Raw genomic sequence first — 25,779 nt, 5'->3', positions numbered from 1 at the left:
CTTGGAAGGCCGGACGAGAATGCATACCATCAATTACATCAAATTTGACACCGGGCGACATATATAAGGCAGTGTCATCAGGAAGTCTGTCCCTCAGAATCTATTCCCGTGAACAACGCAGAAACAAGGATTCCGAGTGACAAGATACTCTGGTGGTCATCTGGGACTCGAAGAACCACTGTTACATCCAGTACGTAACTGTTTTTCTGTTTTGCCCCTCCAGACCGCCAGAGGTGGTGCCTAAAGCATAGAATGACGAATAACGGTGAGGTCACACGGAATTAGCGGCACTCACCTCAACCTCACATAGAAGCCCCTGAGGAGCCCAGAACAGCTGCCAGAGGATGGGGGGCAGTGACAAATACATGACCATAGCAAGTGATATCACAACACTGACATCTATAATGTGAGTGGAGTATGAAAACCATCCCACAACTGATCTGCCTGTACATAAATGATTTCCACAAGCTGTAATGTAGATGTTTTTTTTGAGTTGTTTCATAATTGACATTTAAGATTAAAAAGTTGGCCTCATATTCAATTACTTTGAATTGATATTTGAAATAGGGTAGCATGGTGAAAGACTGGTTAGCACGTTTTCTTCAAAGTTCAGGGGTTCAATTCCAACTGGCCCCGACCTTGTGGAGTTTGCATGTTCTCCCCATGCCCATGTGGGCCTTCTCTGGGCATTCCAGTCTCCTCCCACATTCCAAAAGCATGGTAGGTATATTGGATACTCCAAATTGCCTTTAGATGTGTTTGGGAGTGTGAATGGTTGTTCAATTGGCTTTTGACCAGTTCAGGGTTTACACCATCAACTGTCAGAAGACAGCTGGGATAGGCACCAACCAGCCCATCACCCTAGTGAAATAAGCCGCTATAAAACGCATGGATGAATGTTACCTGAAATGGTCGAAATGATCAATTTAAGTGTCGATGTCATAAAACCTTTCAATTAACCATGCTTTAAGAATCCACATTATAATGGTTAAACATAAAACATAATAGCTAGATTTTATATCATGAGTGATAAAGGAAGAGGATATATGAATACAATTTTGAATTCCCATTCAATGTAAAGTTAAAATATTCGCTTCATAAAACCTTTCAATAAAATTTACTAACCATGCTTTAAGAATACATATTATGTTAGTTAAACATAATATTCTTTGTGAGATATGCAAACGTTTTGTGTGATGTCACGCATGGCACAGTGCTAGAACATACCACATAAGGAAATAGGAATAAGAAAAGTAACACTGAATTCTGTGTGGACACTTCCTTCCTTCCTCCATCGAACTTTTACCTTAGTCACGACCAGACGAACTTAAACCATATGGATCTTCTGACTGTTGAGATTTACCATAGAGCAAATAATTTATTCTTTTGGTTTTGCAGTTTAATCACAGGGACCTAAAACAAGGGTTTTACTAAACAATAAAAATATGAATTGCTTTTCATGTTCAAATACGTTGTGTCTTAAATTCACACTGTATATCACAGCAAACTGTATTTAGCTAAACTCAGTTAAAATGGATCTTTGACGTCTATAGCTGTCATTGGCAGTTAATGAGTTAGGCAGTGTACAGAGTGTCTGAAGCATGACTAAAATTATATTATTTACAGGCGCAAGCATTGATTTCTTTACTGCATCTTTTCATACCCCATCTGCTGACTCAATTCGTCTTTTTCCTGCATTCTTCTTTTCCAAGCTTTATGTTCAGTTTGATTTATCTTTTTTAGAGGTTTTTTTTTTTTTCAAGTTATAGAGTTGTTGTTTTTTTTTTTTTCCTAAGTTTAACCTATTCCACTGCCTTATGTCTAGCCACATAGCGTAATAATACAGTCGTGGAGAAAATCGTAAAGGTGGCAGAGAAAGATCAGATTATCTCTTCATTCATTCCCCAAGATTCCTGAGGGACCGCGATTCAATCGCATCCTGCTGGTAAGGTTGACAGTATGACATCTAAGGGTACCTCTCCCTTGTGGTGCCTTTCATGCTTCTCTAGAATTCTTGTTTCTGCGCTTAGCGCTGCGCTCGCCTTTTATCGCCCTATATTTCTCTATGCAATCATTGCAGGGTAACTGTTGCCATCTGTATGCATGCAGACTTGTGGCAATACGGCAACCAAGTACGTGTTCATGTCCACAAACCAAGATGAGTTTCAGCAAAATATAAAATATTGGACATTTCATCAAGGCTATTTAATAAATACTTTTTTTGTCTTTGGTTATTGGTAAATTAATGTGAGGAGCAAAGTATTATGGCGTATATATATATATATATATATATATATATATATATATATATATATATATATATATATATATATATATATATATATATATATGTTCAACGAATTTCATCATCAACATCAAACATCAACTGTATTACACTGTCAAGACCAAATACCCCCTCATACACATCACAAAATAATTTGGTATCTGAATGAATAGAACAAGTTTCGAACATTGCATTATATTTTATATTTTAGGCGCTTACTCATGATTCTGAGGTGGATCTGGCTGTGTGATGGTACCAGGAAGACAAAATAAAGTACAAGATCTGACCTTCAGTGAAAAGCTAGGCTCCCAAGGTAGGCTATTAAATATCCTGGTGTAAATCCTCCAACAGAATATTGTTTCTCCTGTCTCCTTTTTGTTGTGTTCACAGCTTGGACTGTGTACAACCTCAGTGCAATGTTCTAAACTTGTTTTATTTATTCAGATAACGAAATTAGGGGATATTTGATCTAGACACAATAATACAAGGTAAAACACACACACACACACACACACACGCACCCACACACACACACACGCACCCACACACACACACACACACACACACAAACTAAATTTGATGCTTGGAAGGAATAAATCCCAAGAAAAAAACGAAACAGACACCAAAGGAGAGAGCTAGAATCAGAGCAATAAAAAATAAAAAATAAAAAACAAGCGTGCTTTTTGTGAGCTGTTCCAGGTTGCTAATCTGCAAACAAGAACAAGTTCTGTCAGAGCAAAAAGCCCAGCATTCATGACGCATTTCGACCAGCCACATGTCCTCTACCCGCAGGCCAGCACCCAGCAGGGTTGGGGGTGGTGGGTGTGGCGTCCATATGTATGCAAGAGAGCAGCAGGGTGAGCTTGAGAGGGGTGCCAACGTGGCCCTTCCTCCTCCGGGCAGGGTAGCGTATAAGCCAGGCCATACTGACGCCTTTGGGCAAGAGGGAGGCGTGTCGTTACTTCTCCAAAAACTGGGGTGCACTGAACGCGGCATGCAGATAGGGGGAAGGTTCACAAATGCGCCCCTGGCACGAGTTTACCCATTCTTGAAGTTTTACATTGCTGGTGGCATCAAGCAGCTATCCTGGAAAATCCTGCTTGCCCCTGAAACCTCAGGCTCATAAAATAAATGTGGCACATAGGGTGCAGTGCAGATCGATCAAGTATCAATAGAATCAATTCTAAAGTTGATTATGGTACTAAGTATTTCGATAATAAATTAAATCAAATTAAAAGCAAATCCATTGATACATATATATATATATATATATATATATATATATATATATATATATATATATATATATATATATATATATATATATATATATATATATATATATATATACATATTAAGCCACACCTTATATATATATATATATATATATATATATATATATATATATATATATATATATATATATATATATATATATATATATATATATATATATATATATATATATATATATATATATAAGGTGTGGCTTAATATGTAGTAAAAATACATTTGAAATTAAATTGACTTTTATTATAGTTAATATCATTATTACAGTTTATTATGTTATGATAATGATGTCAGGTTATGTTGGGCCAGCAGAGAAGGCCTTGCTGGCCCTGACGGTCCACCACTGAGTTAAGATGCAATGCCCAGTGATGTGTATGTGTGCTCCTATATATGATTTCTCCAGCCGTGGTGTCATATGTGTATGAGTGTAGTCTGTGATTCGATTGGCTAGCAACCAATCCAGAAAGTCCCCCAGCTTACATCCCAAAGACGGCTGGGATAGGCACCAGCAAGCAACCCTAGTAAGGAAAAGGTGCTATAGAAAATGGAAGGCTGGATATGTATGGGTACAGTATTAAAAAAGGTTGAGAACCACTGCACTGTGGCTTTCTTCCCTTGTTTTGTAACATTCTAATTGGTCTGTGTTCCAATGGGAGTTGCTTCATACATTTAATAGGGCCATATTATGGAAAATTGACTTTTTAATTCTTTGCATACAAATAGTTGGGCTTTCTGGTGTGCCTGTAAACCCATAAAGTGTGAAATTACACAGGCAATTAAATACGACCTCCCTATTTTCCTTGAGCACACTGCTCTGAATAGTGATACCACCATTGGGCAGTTAGTCCAGAGAAGTAAGATTTTGCTTTTGGACAATTTACCCAAAACAATATTACCCAAAAGAAATACCTACAACAAGGCTGTTTTAAAGCATAGTTTGTCCATACTTGTCCTCTTCCATTACATTTTATCCAGGATGATCACGTTCTATTCTATTGTGATTCTAGAACAGCATGCGCAGTTGTTGCAGTATTAAAATACAATACACCACAGACAGCATTGGAACCATTAGGCTGTAATAGAAGCAGATAACACAGGATTTAACACAGCACAACAAGGCCACATGCTCAAGAGCCCATGTGGACTAACATTGCAATATGAGCTTTGCCTACACGGCATGTTCAATAGTCAGCAGTATTATTGTTCGCATGAATGTTGCCGTTTGAATAATAAAGATGCCTGCATTCATCTGAGCAAACACATCCAAGCATCACAAATAAAACCCACAACTCCAAGCTGTGTTTTTCAGCTACTATGTTTTGGTTAATGATCAGGTTTGCACTTGATTTACTGTGACAGAAAAGTGTCAAAATATTTGCAACTCTCTTATTATATTAGATGATTAAAAAGAGCCTGTGTAGCAGTTAATTACAAACCAGTGGTGATAACCACCTGTTCAAACATACAGATGGGAAAGCTTTCTGCCCGATTCTGTGACAGCTTGGCAGTGTTGCATACAGTAGATACTCCTATGGTGCTATAGTACTGTAGATGTAAATGAGCAAACGGATAAGAAGAGATGGATGCAATTTAGCTCTATGCACTCAAGAGTTGACTGAAGTGCAACATGGGTCACGTAACTGACATTTGTATGCATGAGCGTACGCTCAAAAACTACTCAACACATTAGCGTACATAGTACTTGGACACATGAACACACTCCCGTACATAATTACCTGTCAAATGCCGTGCGGGATGTGGCTTTCTCACACTTAATGAAATAATTAATATTCATAATGAAAGGACCAGGGTGGTGGTAGAGGATGCAGGATACTCACTTTCACTACTTGGCTACACATGACAGAGAGGCTGTTGTGTCAGTTATTTGGTGGGCTAAAGATGAGCAACATGACAGCTATGGGAAGTTAGCAAAATATGAGAGGACATGCAATGCCAATTCTACAGTATTATGCATAATATGAATTAGCAAGGCAGGCACCAGGAGTTCAGAACATTCATAGAGGGATTTCTCTACCACAGATGATTAATGAATATACCTTAAAATGGAGGTGTAACAAAAAACAAAAAAAAGAATATATATATATATATATATATATATATATATATATATATATATATATATATATATATATATATATATATATATATATATATATATATATATATATATATATATATATATATCAATATATCAATATATCAATATATATCATATATAATATATCAATTAGAATTGCTAAATATTCTTTCATTCTTTCATTGAAGAGATGCGCAAGTGCAGTGAATAAATTCAAATGGTTCCATTTTCCATTTTCAAACAAAATATTAGCAATCAAGTTGTTATGATGAATTTTTGCAAAGTTAAAATGCCAAGATTTTTCGTCCTTACACAACACAAGATCTATATTTTCAGGGCTTGTTGGGCCCTAATAGCAATGGGAATACAAAGTAGAAAGCACTGAATCAAATCACACCAAATGTGGTGAGAAGACCAGTCAACACATCTAAATAAACCTTACCAGTACAATTAATGTATGAACACAAATTCCTTCAAACACTTTTATTTTTAAGTTTGCATGTCACAACGATGGTGACGACTTTTTCTACAGCACAAACTGTCCCTCCCTCGTCGTGAGTCACGATGTTAAAAAAAAACTCAACGTTGTTCTGAAATAATGCTCAATCGCCAATTCAAGACACTAAAAATCTACTTAATTATGTTTGTCATTTTACTGTAAGGCCCACGTTGCCACGTCTAGCATAAATTAGCCGCTAGCTAGCAGCTCTTGAGTGCTCCCAAGAGCAATTAATTACTTTTCAGTGGCAGTTGTTCAAATCAGAACTGTACACTTTTGATGCTTACATCGTGACATGGTTGATACTGATCACTTTTGAAAATACAAGCTTGAGTCCAAATATGCCATCTAATCAACAACGGTATGTTCTCAGTCATAATCCATGAACCAGGAAATGGCTTTGTAAGTCTGCGCCGTCCACTGCCAAAATGTGTTTATTTTGTCAACAGTTTTCAAACTGTCACTTCAGATTATTGACGATAACATAGCAACAGTTTTTTTTTCCCCCCACCTTTTATGGTAACACAATTCATGCAGTGGCTTGTTGTTTTCACACTAGATCCGCTTCCCAAGTTGACCTGATACATTACACTGGGGTTCACTCAAAATCAAGTGAATTACACCTGTGGGGCTAGTTGACCACAAGCCTGACACTTCACTTAAAAGCCTTTCTAAGAAAAAAAAAATCCACCCTTTTACTAGACGTCTCTCATTTTCGCTCATTTGCTAAAACTACAATTCCTACGTTTCCTCTGTGCCTAAACAAGAGTGGATTTCTGTCATCAAGTAGATGGTGGCTGTGCGACGCCTAGGTGCTCATAAACTGGCATCTAATGGGGTCTTGGGGATACGGAGGGGCCTCACATTAAGATAATTAGGCAGAGAGAGGGTGCAGGAAAAAGGGCCCCGGAGAGAAACGGGAGGCAATGCTGAAAACTGTGACTTACTGCCTTGTTGTCTGGCTGTCTTGTCCAAATGAAATGTATCTAATCATTTTCTACACAGTGTAGTCTACAGCCTACACAATATATTTCTATGCTCTTATATGTAAATGATATGCATATTTCCAACAAGAACAACAAGCAAATTTATGATCAGACTATATTATGGTCTCATACTCACCTAATGTGCAAGATGGGGGTTAAAAAGACACTATTTTGAAGGAAATCCAAATGAATGCTCAAATACAGTATAGTAATGTCATTTTGATAAAATGCAAAGAAAAAAAACCTCAGAGAGCAAACTTTTGCTAAACAATAATCTTGTTTGACTTGAGATTGAATATAAAGTGGATAACTTAAAAAAAACAACTTGTTTTGCTTGTATACATATTGTTGAGTCTTTTTTTGTAAATATTTCAGTTGACTATGTAAGCTAGCACATCTGCACTGTTGTGACAGTGGGGCTAATTTGCATATTTACCACTAGACCTTAGACAGATGTGATCAGCTGGATCAGATTTGTGGGTATTTTGCATTTAATGCAATATCAGTGATTGTTCGTGATGTCATAGTTCGTGGTCTATCAATGATGTCATTGATCAGGTCTTTGAAATGGGACTAACACACAGGCAATCTTGTGATTTTTCTTTTCTGATTGTATTTAAATGGGCATCATTAACAATATATGCAAGTTTTTGCTGCTAATATCTTCTGATTGGATTGGTTATCAGGTATTTTTCAAGCTTGCTGATTGATGATCAATGAACAACACCAAAATCCTGATCATGTACATACAGCCTGTTAATCACTCCAACATTGTTTCATCAGCGACTATCCTGTAACACCCTGAAACACTAACACAGAGGTACACCCAATAACCTATTCACAAAAGAATCAAGATTCTCATATACTACGATTCAAATTGATGTAAAATGTCCCAAATTTTTAATTTATCAATTAAAATGAAATGCTTCCTGTTTCTGTGCAACAATGCCAAAGTCTTGCTCAGCGCATTCATTGTACAGACCAGAAGTAAAAATCATGTTTAAAATTAAGTGTTAAGTATTTGAATAAATAAATCACTTGCACATAGTGGAGCAAAGCTTAATGGGCTGCCTTTCGTTTAAGTAACCAATGGGCATATTGCAAAATGACATTGTGATCTCACTCTGATTGGCTAGACAGGAAATGCAAGATTGAAGTTTCCAAATTCCTTAAAAACGGCATTATATAGTAAATTCAGCTCATCAAAACCTTGCTTTTTCTTGTTGTGGATGTGACAGATGTGGTTAAATATGATTTTTTCATGTAACTGTTACACTACATGTTTTTTCAAGTGGTTAAAATAGATGGTTGGAAGGACAAACTGCAGAGGTTTAAAAATATTTGAAGCATAACAATGCTCGCTGACGGACGTATTTGCTGACTGCAGTCCAGTCACGACGGCACACATTGACCATAAGTGCTGTTTTGATCTGTATCCTCCTTCGTGGACCTGATTGCTTATTGCAGTCTAGTGCCGAGAGCATTGTGGTGAGAGATTACCAGTTATTTATTTTGTTTTAAGCAAACTTTCAATTGCTTTTCAATTGAAGCGAAGACAGTTAAGTTCAGCTTTGGCTTTTTGTTTCTGGTCAGTCTGTCGAAAGTGCTGTTTAATCGTATTTTTTTCAGAGATTTAATTGTATTTTTTAGTAGGATGACAGAGGTTTACTAAGGTATTATTTTTGAGGGGTGACAAGAGTGAGCAATTAGCTGACAGAGTGACGGACTTCTGCTGGTGTACCAACGCGGGAAAATGACAACCAGAAGAAGAAAAAAAAGAGAAAAAAAAAATCTGTGGCACGTGCACATAGTACCATATGAGTACCATATGAACTACTGCCTTCATGAGTATTATTTTATATGTAATTACATCCAGAAAAAGCCGCCTGTGCTTTTTGGGGTTATTTTGATTGAAGCATATCAGATAAGAGAAAAACTGCTTGCTACAGTAAGTCAGCTTTTAGTTTTCCCTGCTTTCCCCATCAAGCTGAGCTTCAAGCGGACATCACTACAAGAAAGCTTGGTCTTGCAGAGTCATGTTCCCTTTCACAGTCTCTCTTCGCCTCTATATTTTCAGCCTGCCCTGTGAGTCGGATCTGTAACTGAGGCTCTCGCTTCCGCTCTGACACTCTGCAATCTGATGCGAAACAGTGAAGGCTCCTGTGACAGCGGGACACAAAGGTCACACTTTTTTTTTTTTTTTTAAAGGATACACCAAGCTTCTTTTTTGACAGTTCTGCACTGTGCATTAAAAGGAAACAGCACACACCACCCATGAGTGCTTCTCCACTTTACACACTGTTCATACACAAGGCGCAGATGAAGTATTTTGCAGACAAGGCCTTTCCTCATGCCCGTGAAATCTCACAAGCAATTACCTATTAAAATTTTATCTTTCCCATCTCGGAATGTTTAGGAAAAGATTATAACTGCTGGGGGAAGATAATTAAGACTGCAAATGGGGAATTGCATTGTGAATGCAGAGCACTGCGTGCATGCAGCGATCTCTTTTGTCTTATTAAAGCTCACAGTGCACCTGAAGCTCTAATGTGAGACCCCCAATGTCAGATGGATCACTGTCAATATTGATTAAAGTGCGAGAAATCATCGCAATGATTCATTCATACTAATATACAATCATCCTGTTAATTAAATCCAACTGAGAAGGGTTGCTGTTATAACTATACAGCAGTTAAAGCATTCATTGCAGTAAATATTTTAGGTTTGTGTACAGTAAAGCACACGGCAGAATTATTTTTAGTATGTAAACATTCTGTGCGCTCATCAACTTATGATGACAAACGAACATTATTATTATGAATTATTATGAATTACAGACATCCTCACCCAGAAGAGTAACTGATCCACTGTGTTATATAACTATGTTATATAAAAAATAAAAAAATCTGCAGTTGTATTTTTTTAGAATACAGCAATCCTCAAAAGTTTGGAAACAACATCCAGCCCAGTGCTTTTTCTAGCTTTAAAAATTTCCTGTATTCTAGATTCATACTTATCCTCATCTCATCAACAACGAAAATGTTCCTCAAAATGTGTTTCATAATGACGATTCTTCAAAGTAGGCAGTTTTGCCTGTGACAGCTTTGTACATCTCACTACATTATTAAAATTACTATTAAAAATAAACAAATCAATAAATAACATCCCAAGACAATGTCACCCAACTTTCAGGGTTGTTTTGTCTTAAACAACCTAACATGTTTTGATTAATAAATAAATAAAATCAAGTAATCGTGGGGCTTCAAGTAGCAGGTCAGTCCCATTTTGGGCCAAAATTGGTTTCTTTTTGATTCAGAAATTAAGAGGGTAGTCGCTCATCATGCTGACTTTTTCACAGCGTGGGGAGGGTGAAGGGGGGGGCTAGTACTATAGCTCATGGGGATTCTAACATCCTTTATGGGATCATTTAGAATAATTGACACATTCGTAGAGATGAAGATTGTTGTATTCACCATACATTCTGTCATTTCTTAAAAAAAGAAGATATGATTTCTTTCACTTTTACTAATTTTGAACAAATCAAATAGAGGTCGAAGAGTCAAATCAAGCTGTTCGAAAACAAGCTTGCTGCCATGTTCTTCTCTGAACAAAATGTTTTTCAGCATTTGCTAGTGTGGTTATTTGTACTAACCAGTTAGTATATTTGCTCTCAGTTTGGAAATGAAGGGTTTTTGCTATTGGTCTTCCTGTGTGGAGCTTGTATGTTCCTGCTAATTTTGAGTGTTTTGACCATTCTTTCTAAAGACATACATGTTGGACAGTTATGTGTATGTGAGACTGAATGTGTTTGGCTATGTAACAATGATGAAACAGAAGCTGCTTGACTTTAAAAGTCCCTCTCTACTGACAGTTCACTTTTAAAATGAGACATGATTACTCTTTCTAGTCCAAAAAGACAATTTGAAATGTACTCTGAATCAAGTTAAAATTGCCCAAGGGTTTTTTTTTCTTTTTTTGGTTCATACACTCCTTTGTCCTCAATTGCAAAAGGAAAGCCTTCAGAGATGGCTGTTGCCATCAGTGTGGGTGTTTGCCACTAAGATCTTTTTTACTCCACACATTATGCTGTTCCCTCTCTGCATTCCCACTTCCGCTCTTTCCTCGAGCCTCCCTTTTTTGTCTCTTCAGCTCTTTGACGCTGAAAGTGAAGCGCTGCAGGATTTCAGGCCTTTGAGGATTCAAACCGACGCTAGTGGGTATTGAGACAGTCAGCCAGCCAGTCGGTCGAGCTGGGGATATAAAAACAAGAAACTTGTCCATTTTTTTTTTTTTTTGTAGACTGCCAGAGTCCCTGATATTACAAATACCTCAGGGCTTCTTAATTATGGGAGACCCCTTTAATTGAGAAAAGCATGATTGTTTGCAGTTTTGAATCCCCATTGACATATCCTCCAGCCTATTATTATTGTCCACTGTTTTGTCTTTTTTTTTTCGTCTCAGCAAGACAGCTGTTATTTGCATCCAATGCAAAGATGGGACATTTCAGAAAGGACGTAAAGTTCTCTACTGTGCACATGAGAACTTAATAGGGTAGCTTCAATGAATCAAAAGATGTTCTTGTACCGCTTATATCACATGGGTTGCTGGTGCCTACCCCAGCTGACTTGGGGCGGGGGACACCCTGAATTGGTTTCGGCCAATTGCAACACACAGAGATAAACAACCATGCAAATACCCTGTCACAACTAAGGACAATTCATTATGTCCAATACACCTGCCATGCATGTATTTTGGAGTGTGATTGGAAGCAAGAGTGCCCAGTGCGAACCCACATCGGCTCAGGGAGAACATGCAAACTCCACACAGGTCGGAGCAAGGTGGCTTTGTCCCTGAATTGTGAGGCAGATGTGCTAACCACTGCACCAGCGAGCCGCCCTGAGTCAAACATTAGAGATCAAAAACAAATATCCACTAGAGTGGACAGACATGAATTTACATACATGACAAATAGATTACACGTGACAAAACAGAAGCTCTCTCATCAGAGATCTATTCACAGAAAAATTGCATTCAACGACTGGCATGCACAAAAGACCCAAAGTGATTATTTCCCCTTGACAAGGACCGCAACGAGCTGCCAGACCAGCTCCATTGATGCCAGTAATAAGGTAATCATGCAATAAGCTTTAATCAATATGTGTGCTAAGAATAGATTTTACAGCAAAAACTTGTGGGCAAATCCCTTTTGTGCAGCACAAGCGTGTGGCCTATGTAACCTTAGCACTTCTCTTTACATTGCAATTACTGTACCATCAATCCATTATCCTCTTCCCTTCTCTTTGCATTCACACTGACACTATAATGCCCCTTTCAGTCTATGCATCATCTGATAATCATTGAAAACAAGAACATGTCTATATCCAGCAAATCCATACCTAATTCCTCTCCAAGCCAACTTCCCCTCTCTGCCCCCGTAATGAATAGTCACCCATGCCAGCGGAAGAAGCCCTGAACCAATCAGTCTTCCCGTCTTATACAGCGGCTTCTTTTCCCGATCTCAGAGGTTAATAACAGTCCACATGATTACCCACAAGCTCGAGGATTAGAGGGTTCACAGAGTGTAGATTCCACGCTGCAAATAGTAATCGCCATTTCACAGCAGCGTCCACTCAGGTGATAGGCCACCCTACTATCTCATCTCTCCCACTGTGAGGACAGAAAAAGAGTCCCACTCACAATGAGCAAAAGAATGCAAGTGTTATTTTTTTCATGTTTCATGCCAAAAATTTAAAATAATAGCAACCTCTTGTTTTTGTCGTGCAATGCATTGTTTTTTACAAAGGTGTTGTTTTCCTGGGATGCTTCTCGTGAGCAGTTATTTCTCATGCAATGAGGAGTTAAGATTTAAACAAAAAATCAATGTCAAAAATGAATTGTAGAATACACGCTAAAGCTGCAATGATGGATTTGTTGACAACTATCAGATGAATCTATTTTTGATCGATTATTAGTTTTGAGACTAACTTTAAGTTTGTCCCAGTGACAGCCTCTCGCCAGTGAATAGTTCTGTAGTCTTTCTTGTAAGTAATAACTTAGTTAAATAAAAATATATCATTTGCTTTTACTACTTTGCTTTATATCAGCAATTTTTTCTTTTTTATGGGCATTATGAGATTTCCTTAGGTTACTGGAGCGTAAATATAAAATATTGTCCTATTTTGCACTAAAAGAATTCAACACTTGTTTTTTTGTTATCCAAGTCATCGAATGATCATCAAAATAATCAATTATTGAAATAGACATAGTTGCAGCCCGAATACACACTTGAAGGCAAAACTCAACAATATGCGGCATACCAGTCAACAGTTTGGAAACAATCTCTAATTTAATGTTTTTTTTTCATCATTTAAAATGTTTTGGCATTGTAGAATAAATACGTAAAAGGGACAGGGTGTAAGATTTAGACCGTTTTTCATTAAAAAAGGAATAAAATAAATGGTTGTAAATTTTAAAAACTTGCAAATGAAAGTGTTCTTAATGACCAACACTATGTTTTGAATATAATTAAAGGTCGAGTTATCATTAAATGATATTACATGTGGGGTGGAACTTTTCTGGAGGTGGCCATGTTTGTTACAGTTTCGGGCAATGGTAAATGCAGCACCTGCAGTACCTCCTGCTGTCCGTAAAGAAAAACGCTCTAAATTCTACACACTATACCTTTGAGTCATCGACATGAGAGAAAAAAAATTGAATTATCTGGGAAACAAAATGATATCAAAATAGAATGTTTTCTATTGATAGATGTTGGCAACAGTTTTGCACATCTTGGTATTTTCTCAACTTTATGATGTGGATTTTGCTTGAACACCTGGAATGAATTTTAGTCCACAGTTGTAAATTTTCAAGAGTTAAATCGTTTGTATTGTTGACCACTTTGTGTGTTTGAAACTCTTGAATTGAAAGGTGTTCCCAAACTTTTGATTGCTACTACACAGTCTTCTAGCTTGTAAAAGGCTCCAAGGAAATGTAATACGACATAATGAACGCTAATCGTATGACTAAGCACAAGTCAGCCGAACGTGAACAATTTTTGTAGGTTGTTGTTTTAATGGCGTATAGGCACTTTGAAGTGGTTGGACCGCTGCATACTAATAGTGCATCATCAGGTCCGTTCATATTTGCATTCTTGTTTTGTTTGATCTCGGATGTTAAAACACAATTGAGGCTTGGTGGAACACGACAAAGAGCCCACGGGATTGCACATAAATGGATGGCATTCAGATGCTCTCTTTTCTACCCCACAGACCACCCTTGAAACTCTCAGCCGGCACACCATCTCCCCCCTCACGAGCGCACGCACACAAGCTCAACCCACACACCCACTGTCCTTATTCCAGTTACATCATGTGGTTGTGAAGCACATATTTTGTGAAATGGATGCATAATCTAGTCAGTGCAAAATAAAACCAGGCGACAATGCTCAAGATAGATTTAAAAGCATCATATGATAGAATTTCATCATCCAACTCGCTCCAAGAGCAAAATGTCCACATTCAAGTTATGCTAAAAGCCAACTTTTGGTCTTTTTTTTTAAATTCTGACATCCAACACAAACTTACGAAGATCGGCAGGCCTGGAAACATAGTGCTTGGAATGCATGCCTAGGATCTCCTCTCCCCTGTTATGCTCACCTGGACAGCCGCCTTGCAGCACACTGGCCACCGCTCTGTAACACAAAGCGAGCAGGAGATAAAGGTGGTGGGTGAGTCAAATTTGCAGCATTCTTACCCTTTTGTGGACACCTCAGCTTTAGTTCTCTTCACCCTTTTTATTAAATCACCATGTGGATTCATACTTCATTCATATGGCACTTTTATGAGGCATATGATATTATAGCTGGGTTTCTGTAGGTATCAAGAAATCCATTTACATGCTTTTTAATGCCATGACAGTAACAGAATATTTTTCTTTTCAAATGAAGAGCAAATTAATGGGAACATGAAGCAACTTGTTTAACAAGCTGCGTTAAGGTGTCCCCTCTGTTTTGTTACCTTTTATATAGATTTGCATTGTGATTAAAGATAATTTTACGAAAGACATATAAGAAAAAAGGGTTGTTATGGAGTGTTTGTATCATACACTTTGAGATGGACCTAGCATTCAAATGTAGTTGCTAACTTTTAATAAACAGACCTGGCTGGCCCAGCACTTTTTTTTTTCATTCATAAACACTTTCCGCCTGTCAGGGTGTACATGGTTAAAAAGATAGTTTACAAAAGAATACCACTGCTTCAATGTAATATGTGTTCAAATCCTCCATCTTTTCCATAATTAAGTAACACGTGCGTTTATGTGTGTAATCTGATTATTCAGCTGAACTGCACTATAGGCCTTTGGTACGCAGCAGCTTTATATGCAGTTGCATAGCCAATGCAAGATTGACGCAACTATTTAGTTCACATGAATTTACGCTGTTTTCCCTGATCATTGCACATGCTACAGTTAGGATCCTATGAGAGCATTTGCAGAAATGGAGCGCGATGCCTTCTACTCGGGTGAAAGAAACCGCCCCCGCCTGTTGAGAGGAGCGTGGCTCGCGTAATGTTATGCCATAGCACGGTGGATACGTTAAAGCAGAGAGATATAAAAAAAAAAAAATGTCAAACTAGTATGCGCCTTGTATTTGCTTGGATTTTGTGTGCAAATATGCACACAATCGATTCGATGTGGAACCAAATTAGCAAGTTTGCATATTAGGTTTTATTTTCTTTCTTTTTTACCTGGACATGTTCTCTCTTTGCGGACGGTGCGCTTTTTCAAGACCCAATTTGGTGAAAATCCCCACGAGAGCCATAATAGCCACAACTCCACATATGATGTAAACAATTAAGTTCGTCTTGTCTTTGGTGCTGTCGTGCATCTTGTTCATTTTTTTATACGGTGTCTGGCCGGTCTTCATCCACAGCGGGGTGTCATAGTTTTTACAGGTGCTCTGATCCAGTCGAGAGTGTTTGTAGGAGCAGCAGAAGCGGAAGCCACAGGTGCCGCAGCAGTATAAATAATTGCCCGTGTTGCAAGTGAACGGAGCGTCCCACTGGCCCATCACGTCGAAGTAGCCCCTGCAATGGTCCTCGGTGTGCGGGGTCTCGTCGGACACGCTCTCCTCCTCCCTGGAGCCGTTTGGGGTGGCGATCATCACGAAGCCCCCAATCACGCCCGGCTCCCCGTCAGCCTTGCAAACCAGAGCGGTAACTTTGAGCAGCAGGAAGCCGAGGAGAAACGAGTCGCCTCTCATGGTAGCTTCCTCCTCCGTTCAACTTCACGCTGAAACGCCGAGACCCGAAGAAGGGTGGTCATGCCGCGCTGAAAAGTCCAGAAACATGCACCCAAACAGCAACGCGCCTTCGTCCGAGCTGATAAACATCTTAACTAACATCATCTAAAAGCATGCGAGATTCTAAGCACTAGTTGCTATGAGTGTCTTATCGGTGCGGCTTTTTTTCTCCCTCTCTCTTTCTCTCCCAGTGTGCTGCGCTTTACGCATCCAACGGCGCGCTCTTACGCACCAAAGACAACTTGCAGCACTGAGAAGAGCGTGGTGAGAAATGTGGTGGGATCCAGAGTCTGGTGCGCTAAAGAGAGGAGGAGGAGGAAAAACAAGCGGTAGGGGGAGGAAGAGAGAGAGAGAGGGAGGCACGGAGGTACAACGTTGTGAAATCACGTGATTAAAAAATAACATCGAATCAGACTATGCAAATTGTGCCTTTTGTCAAGGAATGTTGGTGGAGCTCTTTTTAGGGGAGGAGGGGGTATCAGACTACTCCAATAGAGTGTGAAAATGTGCAGTGACTGACAAGTATTTTCCACATAACTGGTGACATCATGGCAGCAGTTCAACCGCCAAAGAACAGCTATGCAACTTGAAGCTTGAGGGCCATACGCGCTACCTTTTCATGTTGCACACTGAAGCAAATCAAATGTATAGTTACTGTTTCTTGCCTAGTTATAGGGATACGAAAGAAGACAGTTTCTGTAGTAGTAAATATGACTAGCATTGATACATTGCCACCTTTAAGAACATGTTTTGTCACTTGCAGTCAACTAAATATGAAATCACATTTAATTAGGGCTCTATAAATGACCAATCACTCCTCAGTTTGCAGATGTCACATGATTAAACCTAGAAAACAGCCGAGCTGCGATGGGTCAGGAAATAAACCTTGAGAACATGCAATGTCATTTTCAGTCGGCAGCATGTGGTTATTGTGTTTTCAAAGGTATTAATTGTTCATGAGAAATAACAGTGATTAAATATTTAAAAAAACTTGACTGTTTACTGTAGGAGCATCAAAATAACTAATTATGAGGGATTAGTCATAATTTAAGCATTTTTGTTTTCGCATTAATCTAATGCTTCTGACTTCTTATCAGACTACACTTGGGATTGGAAAACAGAGGTCAGTCACTTCCTGAAGTGGGCAGTGGTTGTTTGGCATAAAATCCTAGGCTCCTGTTGTGCATGGGAGGGCAAAAGGAAGGAAGACAGGAAAATTGAAGAGCATGTGAGATTTGTGGGTCTGATGTATGGTAAACTTACTTTAAAAAATGCCCCGTGACTGACAAACGAAAACTGCACCATTCCTCTTGATAGTTGAAACCAAAGGTTGCAGCCAGCTCTTGAGACTAGCCTCAAATACAGAACCTAATGTTTGCAACTGCATTTCTTAAAATTTCAAAAGCTTGCAAATAAATGTGTTCTTAACAACAAACAGTATGTTTTAATCGTAGGTCTAGTTATCGTTAAATGAAATTACATGGGGGGGCACTCCTCCGGAGGCTGCCGTGTCTGTTATAGCTACGGACAATGGTAAATACAGCACCTCCTGCTGTCTGTAATGAAAAACCGTCTACATCTTACACATTGTCCCTTTAAGCTTTTGATCTGTTACAATGTTAATGTAAAAATGTAATCTACAGTACGGTATGAAAAAAAATACTCTGGTTGAAGTTTTTGATCAGACATTCTTAGGTGGGATTAATAAAAAAAAAAAAAATCTTATATTTAAATTAATCTCTAATTAGTTTAAATCTGTTCGTGGTGGTTTACTGCTCAGAATTTCTGATTAAGTACCTGTATCCCTTTTAATTTTTATTGGTCCACCCACATAGATTCAATGGGAAAATTCTCTCTTACACAGTAAAGATATTTGGGAATTAAATCCACTCTGAATGTTTTACTCTTCCGATTGTAAATGTTACTAGAGTGGAAGATACTCTGAAATTTACACTGTAAAGTTGGTCTAAAACAAAATACAACACAACAGAAATGTGCTCCCAAATCATCATCTAAACAGGGGAAGGCACACATTGCACACTTGCGCTTTGTTGAACCGGCACAGCCATTGCGTGGCACAATGATCTCACCACTTAGCAAATGCAGCCTGTAAAGGGAGCAGACCCTGAATTGAGACACAGCAACAGAGACAGACAACCATTCACACTCCTAGTGAGTGGGAACTGCACTCACGCTGCCTGCATGGAATTCAAGCTAGTCAAGCATCACACCATCAGTGACTTCTCACTGGATCTATTTAAATCTTCAACAGGCAAGGACCCAAATTTGGTAACATAGCTTTTAAAAGGACTTTGCTTATGTTCTATTTTACTCTTGCATTGCTGTTTCCTTCTGTCAGCTCCATGACTGGCAGTTGCTTTAGACCTGCGTCATCTTAGGCTCCGAGGTGAACAAAATAAGCAAAATGAATGGAGGCATTGGTCAAATCAAATCAGTTGCTATAGGGGGGATCTACTGAATTTGAACAAGCCCTATCCATGGTGCTGAAAATCCCTCGATTTATTTTTTCCCCCAAGTGTTAGAACCTTCAGAAGTCAGAACCTTTAGTAGTCAGTTTAGTTTGTCAACACCTTCAACTGGTAATTGATGTGTTATTATACAGTACGTGCTTCATGCATACACACACACACACAGTAAACCGGAAGTAGCAGATCCAAATACTAGATGATTTCCAACACTTAATTGAGAACATAAACTATCTTCTCACAAGGGTGATAATAATGGGTACTAATAAAGGTGATCATAATACATAATAATAATTGTTATTTCATTTAGCTATCCGAGCAGCGCAACTGATTGGAATAACTATAAAAAAGTAATTTGTCTCCATTAGTTTGGGCCACTCAAGGCAACACGCAACTATAAAAAAGAGAACATTTAGAACAAAACTTACGAATTACAATAGTGACTAATGTACAGATGAAGCAGAGCATCTTCAGTCAATGTAAAGTAAGCAGTAGTGAATGCAACGATTTTTTTTTGTAAATGATGAATAGTCCTCAAGCATTTTTGCCGAAAAGAGATCAAAACTCACATCGGCTACTAATTGGGCGAGATTTAAGGTATTTAGGGTCGCTTCGGGGGGAAAGTTAATTATTGCACAGAATGACACTACTGATTTTTTTTTTTTTTTGGTAGAGGGCCCCGTCGTGCCTTACGAGTTAAGCCAATCAACATTTTGTTCTATTATTAGAATAGAATAGAATAGAATAGAATAGAATAGAATAGAATAGAATAGAATAGAATAGAATATGCTTTGTTTCTACTGCTCAAACCCAATAAAATCTAAATACTGTAGTAACATCTAAAAGTTGTACCTGAACGCCACAGAGCAAACGACAATGGCATTCAAAACAGGCATTGTAATCGATCACCGACAGTCACCCTGGCTAGCTTGAGCAGCAGCCGGACAACCACAGTGACAGAAGGCAGGCTCGGCGAATTAACACGGGCTTGGAATACAACTCTATAACGTGTACGTCCAATGGCTGAGACGGGTGACATATTTCTTAGGGCAAAACATCGGACATTCACGGGACTCACTGAAGGTACTTGTTTGCTTCGTTTGCTCTTTTAGCACTGGTTACGAAACTTGTTAGGCTAACGATTTAGCTCTTCTGTCATTATAATACGTTGGGGACAACGGTTGTGTAAAACTACAACGTAATTTGACTCTCGTTTCTATTAACAGTGTCGTTTAAAACCAAGTTTATGTTCTAGTTTGATAGCTTGCTTTAATAGTGTTCGCTAGTGTTTTGCTAAACAACAGTTAATCGGAGTTTCTATGCCGCGCTTTATTAAATTGTGTTAAATCTGCTTCTGGTTTCTTTGAAACGGTGACATTAAACGTAACTCGCTGAAAAAGAGAACTGAAATTTGCAAGGTGATGTTTTTTAGTATAAGGCATGTTGCAGAGGTTGCAGCCTGGCTTTCTGGTTCACTTATTTTAAACTAAGAAATGTTACAATCAAACAGGACACTTGGCTGTTGGCTGACCTGATCACATTTTGAATCTCATACTTCACACTTTTGGAGTTCTACGGAGCCCCTCTGATGCTAAAGTTTTGTATTTCAATTTCAAATGAAGACAAGCGTGTTTCGAGTTTAGCGTCTCACGCATGGGAAATATGACGATTTGTGTTTGAAGGTGTGTACAGATAGTCTGGGGATCTTTACACGCGCATTGTTGTGCGCGCGTGTTTTTCTTTTTAATCTTCCTCTTTGTCTTTAAAATAGTTCATATATCTGACTACAGAGAGAGCCATTGTTCTATATATGGCGCCCGGAGGAACAAAAGGCTTCCAGGATTAATTTGTACTATAAAAAGAGTGTGCACGCATGTAGATCGCAAATGCTTCTACATATGCTTCTATAAAAGAATTGAGCAGATTGAACATTGTGCATATAGCATCTTTGTGTGATTTGAATCTCTTGCTGTGTGAAGAAAGATTTGTTTTGAGATCATGATGGCCTTGTGGAATAAATGTATTGGAATAGTTACCCCGTGCCACGACATAGTACGCACATTTTCTTTCATTAAAAACAGTCTCCCTCAATGTCATTCGCAGTGTAGCCCCCACTTTAGTAGCGCACATCTGTGAGGTCACAAAATCAGGTATGGTTTGCACAGTTTGTTCAGGATCTAGTTTAATTAATCCAAGGAAGTTGGAGATAAATTCAACAACTGTAAAGTGACAACTTAATGACCTCCTTCACAAGAGCGATACACAGCCAGTCCAAGCCTCTTCAATAAACAAACAAGGGGCATCTTAACCAGATGCCAGAGCCACCTCGACTGGCTCCTCTCAACGCGGAGTAGCAGGGAGCCCTTTCCGGATTACCGAGCTGTGTGAAGAAAACTCAATTTCGGCCTATTTTATCCAGGATCTCATTCATTTGGTCATGACCCACAGCTCGTGACCATTGGTGAGGGTAGGAACATAGATTGACCGTTAAATCAAGAGTTCGCATTTGGACTCAGCTCCTTTGACAGACCTGTACAGAGTCCGCATCACAATTTCCATAAATTATCAAAATCTGTTCAATGTATGTGGGTCTGTATGGGTTTTTTTTCACACATGAATGTTTTTCACCTCCAAAGCAAAGGAAAAAAAGTACACCTTTAATGCTGTTTGAAATGAGGTCTGAAATGTTTTCTCTTTATCCTGTCATTTTCACTGAAATGATGGTTATTCTAGAAAAGTGTTTACTTCAGTGTCTCTGAAATGTCACTTGCACTATTGTGGGGGTAGTCATTTTTAGGTTTCCAATCAGCCAAAACACTCTTATGTGACTTTATCATATTCTATCAAGTTTCTGGTTTATCACAATCTTATTTTGGGATTGAGGTACATGGAAAGCATGTTTAACACAGATCTTGCTAAGCTGTCATAGACCCCTGCAGAGTGAGGGAATCTGTAAAGCAAGCAAATGTTCCACAGTGGCAGCATTTTGTGACTTACAGGTATATCCTCGTGAGACCTAGCCTAGTCATGTGTTTTGTTGCCTTCTCCATTTTGGCTCAGCAAGACAGCAAATTTAATTGTGTCTCATCCAAACACGAGACATCATTTGAAAGGCCGCTAGATGTGAAAAGACCGAAAACAAATGTCCTATATAATGGAAAAATGTTTAGGCTGGCTCTCAGGATCATACGACTGATTGTGATGTTGCATGAAAAATTGAACAACCAGAGAGGAATTTTGGATTAACTCTCTAAAGAGATTTACCTTCACTTTTACAACTTTTCTTAAAGGGGACATAAAATCAAAATGTACTTTTTTCCATCAAATACTAAATGGTAGTAGTGCCTTCAAAAGTTATTCATTAGCAGCCTGGATGAGCTGCAGTGTACATCTGCTCTGGAGGCAGTCACTGTAAATCTTCAAAACACCACAAAGTTTCATCGGATTTGTCGAGAATCGCTACATATGAAATTGTGTCTAAATATAGCTTAGAATTTGCTCATGTGAACTGTGTTGGCCTTGCGCTGTCCCTGGTCATCATAGTAATAAAAGCCATACTGAGCATAGTCTCCGTTTAGGGCCCTCGTTATATAATATAATATCTTTATCGGACAATCCACTCACCTTTGGCTCTCTCGAATGTTGAGGTTTTTGTCAATTTTTTTTGCAATGGTTACTCATGGAGTACGCATGTGAAGTGACCCAATAAGTCATACATAAAACCTACCTTGGCTAAATATTGATTTGAACAGTCCAAGACAGAATGCCTCCAAACATTGCCTCTTGCGAATGATGTGATTACTGTATACCTCCAGCTTCCCTGCAGGTATAGTGTCTGCATGCTGACGTATATTATATAATGTAGTGTTGTGTGGAAGTGGAATTTTGACATAAGCATTTTAAACTACTAACATTTGCCTACAGAAAAGTCAACATATTTCCGTTGTATTTGTACTTAAATGCCTTCTAAATCGATTAATAAACACAAATGGGTTTTGCATGTTGTTCTTTTACATAGTGAAATAATTTGACGCCTGTCCTTTTTATTTATATGTCTGTATAGAAACTGAGCATGAGTGGACGGGACCATTCTACTTCATCCAGGCTGCAGACCCCCAGCTTGGCCTGATGAAGGCGTGGCGAGAGGGCGACTGTGACGGTGGAGGAGATGAGTGGACAGAGGAAGTTGAGCTCACCAAACAAGCGGTGGAAGCCATGAATCAGTTGCGTCCTCGACCGAAGTTTATGGTGCTGTGTGGTGACCTGGTCCATGCCATGCCAGGTAAAAAGAATCTCTTGTACTATTATTGTATCAACATTTTACTTACTTTAGGAGGGTATGTTGTTAGTGGCATCGATTAGTGTGTTTGTGTGTGTTTTCTATCCGTGTTTTGATGAAATATTTCTTTGTTACATTTTGGTGAGATTTCATACTGAAAAAACAAAACAAAAAACTACCATTAAACTACATTTGTGACTGACTTCATGTGAAAATGTTCATGTGAAACTTCGACCAAGTCGGGCAAGTCAACTTAAAAAAATTGGGTGACAAAAGATATTCACCTTGAAGCGCCCCTTTTTCTACACTGACCTTTGTTGCAGGCACACGTGTTGCAGTGGTGGCAAGGGAGAAAAACTCTCCTCTAAAAAAACTGAGGATATCACAAGTGTGAGACAATTTCTAATAAAAAAAAAGACAAAAAGTTATGTTCAGATATTGCAAAGTGAAAAAGGCATAAGGCAGCAATAATGAAAACACATACATACAAAAAAGATCATCATGACATACAACTCTATTGCTTGTCCACAAACTGACATATAGCAAACAGTCTTCAAGAGAAATGAAGAGACTGGAGTAAATTTGAGCCATTTACTGTTGTCCAATCTATTTTGTAAAACTGAAATGATACAAATCTATATATCACAATTATAACGCTGTTATTCACGATACAAAGTTAACGTTTATACTACATGAAAAGAAACTCGCATGTTGCATAGAAGAAAATCAAAACTGACAAGCGATGCTTTCGTGGCACAAACACCAAGTGAAAATTACGAGATCACTGGGAGCTATCGAGCGGCTGTAAACTTGAAAACTAAAAGGTCACCGACGTTATTGACCTCATAGTATCTAAAAGGCAGCTCCACTTGCGCATTTACTCATGGAATATTGTTGAAGCATCGGCCGTAAGGGATTTTAATGACACTATTATTCGTGTAATGTACACATAACATTATGTATGTGGTAATGTTGGTTGACCGTGATTGGTAATTGCTAGCGTGCTAATGCTAATTGCAATTGCTAACAGGTTAGCATAGGCACATTTTGTTGTTTTTTTAGAACGTTAGATATCCACTAACTTGGCGTAGATTGTAGTCCATTATTAAAAAAAAACCATGCACTTATGCTCACTCGTAGCGCATAAAAATCAAAAGTTACAATATAAAGCTACTGTAGTAAGGTTCCAAACAATTGCATAAAGACTACACTTGACGTTAGCAAACAAAAATTCTGATGAGGAGCCCCTCATCTTTGAAAATTAAAAACTATTTCTATCATTTCAACTCCGGAAAGTACAAGCACTGAAGTATTGCATTTATGCATTTTACACAGCCCCAGTGGGGTGTAATGAAAGCCAATTTAAATTTGATATTCTGTCTTCATTTTCTCAAATGGAATCGCCGGGGAAAAGAATGTAATTTGGCGAATTTCTGAATATTCTTTTTGAAGCTATTTGACAATTCACTGAACTGTCTATTTCATATGTGGAAACAAGGAAAATGTAGCCTTGGCCTATGTATATACATTAGGTGAGGCTGGTCATGAGGGGATCCTTAAGAAAGTGGAAGCGTACGTGCTTCAGTGAAAAAAAGCTTCCCAGTGGGTATTAAGCTATATACAATACACAGGAAAAACACAATAGTTATAGCTGGCAATTTTTGGCCTCATATTGCAGAGAGTTATAGTCATCTCACTGATGCCAGCTGTGTGAGTTTCAACTTAAGTCTGACCAAATGATACTTAAGTGGCCCCAAGAGCCTCATGCGGGACCTCAGACAGCCTCACAAAATGCCACAACTATTTCATAGTACTTGAAATGACTCCCCCAAATTGACGATAGCGGTGAACTATTTCGAAACGTAAGCCGTCCTGTTTGTGTTTTGTGTCGTCAGCATGCAGACAGAATTCCATTATTTGCAACAGAATGTTTCAAATATAATAAACGATCATACAAAAGTCGCAAAATTAAGCAAGGTAATTTATTTAATTTTAAATATGAAATGTGAATGTATATGTCTTTCATACCAGTGATGATAAACAGAATGCTTCTAGGAGAGATGGTTTCGCACGATCCTTAACGCAGATAGTAAATGCCTCCAGGGGCTGATTAAAAGATACACTGTACATATATACACCGTATGTACAATATTAGTACATGGATTCTTGTTATTGCAAAGTTTTCACGCTTGCATCGTTCTGATCAAATTAGCTGATTTGTGTTTAGGGGATGGAATGGTTCGACAACGTTAAGATATTCCATGCCAAGGAAGGTTTGAGCCTGAGCATGCCATTTCCCAGCCAGTCAGTAAACAACATCTTCCCTCATGACAGCAGCTGATATTTATCTATGAAAAACCACAGACCTCCTGGCTATTCTCTAGAAGCTTTAGTTTCTATTCTGAAGAAGATTTCGGCTTTTGATCAGGCCAGATTAATCGTGCTTTCTGCTTTGGTTACCGTTGGGAAGCAAAAAAAAAAAAAAAGTTCCCTGCCCTGTTTTACTTTTCTTTTTTTTTTGTTAATATAGCCTCAGACAACAGTAAAGGCCATTGTTGT

General features: G+C 38.4%; 2 protein-coding genes across 3 annotated transcripts in view; one reads left to right on the top strand and one right to left on the bottom strand.

Annotated features, from left to right (window-relative positions):
• The window catches only part of shisa9a (shisa family member 9a), a 49,298-nt gene extending 32,581 nt beyond the window's left edge, over positions 1 to 16,717 (bottom strand). The window contains exons 1-2 of one of the 2 annotated variants that reach the window (XM_088438195.1): positions 15,902 to 16,717; positions 14,741 to 14,847 (exon numbers count right to left, since the gene is read on the bottom strand). In XM_088438195.1, the coding sequence (XP_088294321.1) occupies positions 14,741 to 14,847; positions 15,902 to 16,416 (622 nt within the window). In that variant the 5' untranslated portion in view covers positions 16,417 to 16,717. The remainder of the gene's footprint in view (positions 1 to 14,740; positions 14,848 to 15,901) is intronic. The other variant, XM_088438196.1, reaches the window with a different exon arrangement.
• Positions 16,718 to 19,865: 3,148 nt separating this feature from the next.
• The window catches only part of cpped1 (calcineurin-like phosphoesterase domain containing 1), a 38,474-nt gene continuing 32,560 nt past the window's right edge, over positions 19,866 to 25,779 (top strand). Inside the window, exons 1-2 of the mRNA XM_088439823.1 lie at positions 19,866 to 20,024; positions 23,005 to 23,223. Of these exons, the coding sequence (XP_088295949.1) occupies positions 19,961 to 20,024; positions 23,005 to 23,223 (283 nt within the window). The 5' untranslated portion in view covers positions 19,866 to 19,960. The remainder of the gene's footprint in view (positions 20,025 to 23,004; positions 23,224 to 25,779) is intronic.

The sequence above is a fragment of the Hippichthys cyanospilos genome, chromosome 17 (assembly GCF_059441005.1).
Source record: "Hippichthys cyanospilos isolate Australia breed blue-spotted pipefish chromosome 17, RoL_Hcya_1.0, whole genome shotgun sequence".
Lineage (NCBI taxonomy): Eukaryota > Metazoa > Chordata > Actinopteri > Syngnathiformes > Syngnathidae > Hippichthys > Hippichthys cyanospilos.
The sequence above is the reverse complement of the archived record's forward strand: the minus strand, read 5'-3'. Positions and strand labels throughout refer to the sequence as shown.